Here is a 2,780-nt window from a genome sequence, read left to right as displayed (position 1 = left end):
TACTGGAGTAACCAGAGAAATCTGGGTGATGGGTACTGGAAGGGGATCTGAGTGGGAATTCCTGGGGTGTGTGCAATATTCTGATTCTCGGTCTACATTCTGGTTATATGGGTTTATTCAGTTCGCCAAAGTTTACCCAGATGTATCCAAATTAAGAAGTTATAATTGAAACAAAAGAATAGTGACAGCAACAGACGAAACAGTACATTTAAAACCAAGGAGCTCACAATGAACTCCACGTCCCCACCCCCTAAACCTTGCGCGCGCACCCACACACTAACATGAAAACCTCATTGGCTGGGAGTAGGTGGCGCACTTCCGAAAGCCGCATCTTAGCACCGCCCCTTCCGGCTCCTGGTCGTCCCACCTTCCCGCGTCTAGAGCGTCTGGCCTCACGACTTCGGCCCCTTGGACCAAGTTCCCCAGGCAAAAAGTGACTCTTGTGCTTGGTGGCAGCCTCCTTCCCGGTCATCACCACCGGATCCCCATTTGCTACCCGCCGCCATTATGAACATCCGCAATGCTCGGCCAGATGACCTGATTAACATGCAGCACTGCAACCTTCTCTGCCTTCCTGAGAACTACCAGATGAAATACTATTTCTACCACGGCCTTTCCTGGCCCCAGCTTTCTTACATTGCTGAGGACGAGGACGGGAAGATCGTGGGCTACGTCCTGGCCAAAATGGAGGAGGACCCAGATGACGTCCCCCATGGACATATCACCTCACTGGCGGTGAAGCGTTCACACCGGCGCCTCGGCCTGGCCCAGAAGCTGATGGACCAGGCCTCCCGGGCCATGATAGAGAACTTTAACGCCAAGTACGTGTCCCTGCACGTCAGGAAGAGTAACCGAGCAGCTTTGCACCTCTATTCTAACACCCTCAACTTTCAGGTTAGTGAGGTGGAACCCAAATACTATGCAGATGGGGAAGATGCCTATGCTATGAAGCGGGATCTCTCACAGATGGCAGATGAGCTGAGAAGGCAGCTGGAGCTGAAGAAGGGCGGGTATGTGGTGCTGGGCTCCAGGGAAAACCAGGAAACCCAGGGAAGCACACTTCCTAGTTCCAAAGCGGGTGGTCAGGAGGAGAAGAACCCCGCCGCTGATGATAGTGGCAGTGACAGCAAGGAACCCAGCGAGTCTGCGGAGAGCACCGAAGTCCAGAACAGCTCCGAAGATTCAGATTCTACCTCCTAGAACCTGTTTAAGGTATTCTGTCCTGATCCAATCCCTTCCTACCCTAAATCCCTGCACCATACATTGACGTGCGCAATCCCATCTTATCCCATTCTGGTCCTTCTGGACCACTGGTGACCTTGCGGAGGAGTGTTGAGTGGGTTGGAGGAAACTCATCGCTCACCAGTGGAAGTTAATAGGACTCCCACTCATATGCTAAAAGTGGATTAAGTTCAGTAAAAGAAACCTGCACTTATCCAACTTTTTTAGTGTGAATTGTATTTTAGGGTTTCCATATAGTTGGTGAAAGAATTTTTTTCTTTATAGAATTACAGCTAATAAATGCAAAAGAATGATAGAACTTTAAGATCACTATTTTGCAACCCCTGATGAAATCATAGATTTAGCCAACTGTTACCAGTGGCTAATAATTACTAGATGAAAATTGAAGCACTTTGTAATTATGGATCAGATCGACAACACTTGAAGTCACTGGGCAAGAGTAACGTCACCAAAAGGGAGACAAATGTCACGTGCCTCCTAATGCAATACGAAGTGCACAGTAACACCTAGAAATATCCTTGCCGAAAGAAAATTGTATGTCTGTGTGTGAAATTAATCTTGAATCCAAACAAGGCTCTAGATGAGAATTTCTACAGAACAAATGACCTGATTTCTTCAACAAACAAATAAATAAATGTCATTTTTAAAAAGGGAGGAAGTTTATTAAAATAAGCTTTAGAGGTATATTAGCCAAACGCAACCATTGTGGACATTGTTTGGGTCCTGATTTAAACTAATCAAATACAAGACATTTTGAGACAGCCAAGAAAATTTGTGAGCACCGCCTGTGGAATTGTCAGTGATTTTGCTTGGTGAGCGAAATGGTATTGTATTTTTTGACGTCCTTATCTGTTAGAGATACTTACTGAAATAATTAGAGGTGCAAGAAAATGAGGTCTCAGATCTACTTTAAAATATTCCAGCAAAAGAGAGGGAAAAAGTTGGGGAGCGAGAAATGTATAAAATAAGAATGGCAACAGATGAAAATTGTTGAAGTTGGCAAGGGGGGGGTTTCAGGTTGGAACTTGGGGTGCTCATTATGCTATTCTTTACTCTTTTGAATGTGTGAAAATTAACATGAAAAGTTAACAAAAACAATTATTACACTTCCTAATACACATTAATGCTAATACTAAGCAGCCACTAAAAAGTAGTTGTTGTTGTTGTTGTTTTTTAAGATTTTATGTATTTATTTGACAGAGAGATAGAGAGACAAGTAGGCAGAGAGGCAGGCAGAGGGAGAGGGAGAAGTAGGCTCTCTGCTGAGCAGGGAGCCCAATGCGGTGCTCGATCCCAGGACTCTGGGATCATGACCAGAGTCGAAGGCAGCCGCTTAACCGACTGAGCCACCCAGGTGCCCCTAAAAAGTAGTTTTAAAAGGCTATTTAAATACAGGACTTTCTAACACCTTAAGAATTTCAAGGATCAATGAGCTACTGTCAATTTAGAAACTTTAACTTCTAAACCTGTCACCTTACCCTCACATGTGAAAAAGGGAACTTTCTCATAACAAAGTCCAGTCATGAGTGATAGACACT

The 2,780-nt window shown here is 44.8% G+C and overlaps 1 protein-coding gene across 1 annotated transcript; it reads left to right on the top strand.

The window, feature by feature from the left end:
* The first annotated feature begins 498 nt into the window (after positions 1–498).
* Positions 499–1,200, top strand: NAA11 (N-alpha-acetyltransferase 11, NatA catalytic subunit). The gene has a single exon (XM_045879422.1). It carries the CDS (start codon positions 508–510, stop codon positions 1,198–1,200), a length of 693 nt encoding a protein of 230 aa, XP_045735378.1. The 5' UTR covers positions 499–507.
* Positions 1,201–2,780: the final 1,580 nt, after the last annotated feature.

Source organism: Mirounga angustirostris, unplaced genomic scaffold (assembly GCF_029215605.1).
Source record: "Mirounga angustirostris isolate CCGP_5_RB_7025 unplaced genomic scaffold, mMirAng1.0.hap1 SCAF_2, whole genome shotgun sequence".
In the NCBI taxonomy this organism is placed as follows: domain Eukaryota; kingdom Metazoa; phylum Chordata; class Mammalia; order Carnivora; family Phocidae; genus Mirounga; species Mirounga angustirostris.
This window is presented reverse-complemented; position numbering and strand designations above follow the sequence as displayed.

Bases quoted from the DNA above. Each gene is read 5' to 3' on its own strand.
- NAA11 (XM_045879422.1), top strand. From the start codon at position 508: ATGAACATCCGCAATGCTCGGCCAGATGACCTGATTAACATGCAGCAC.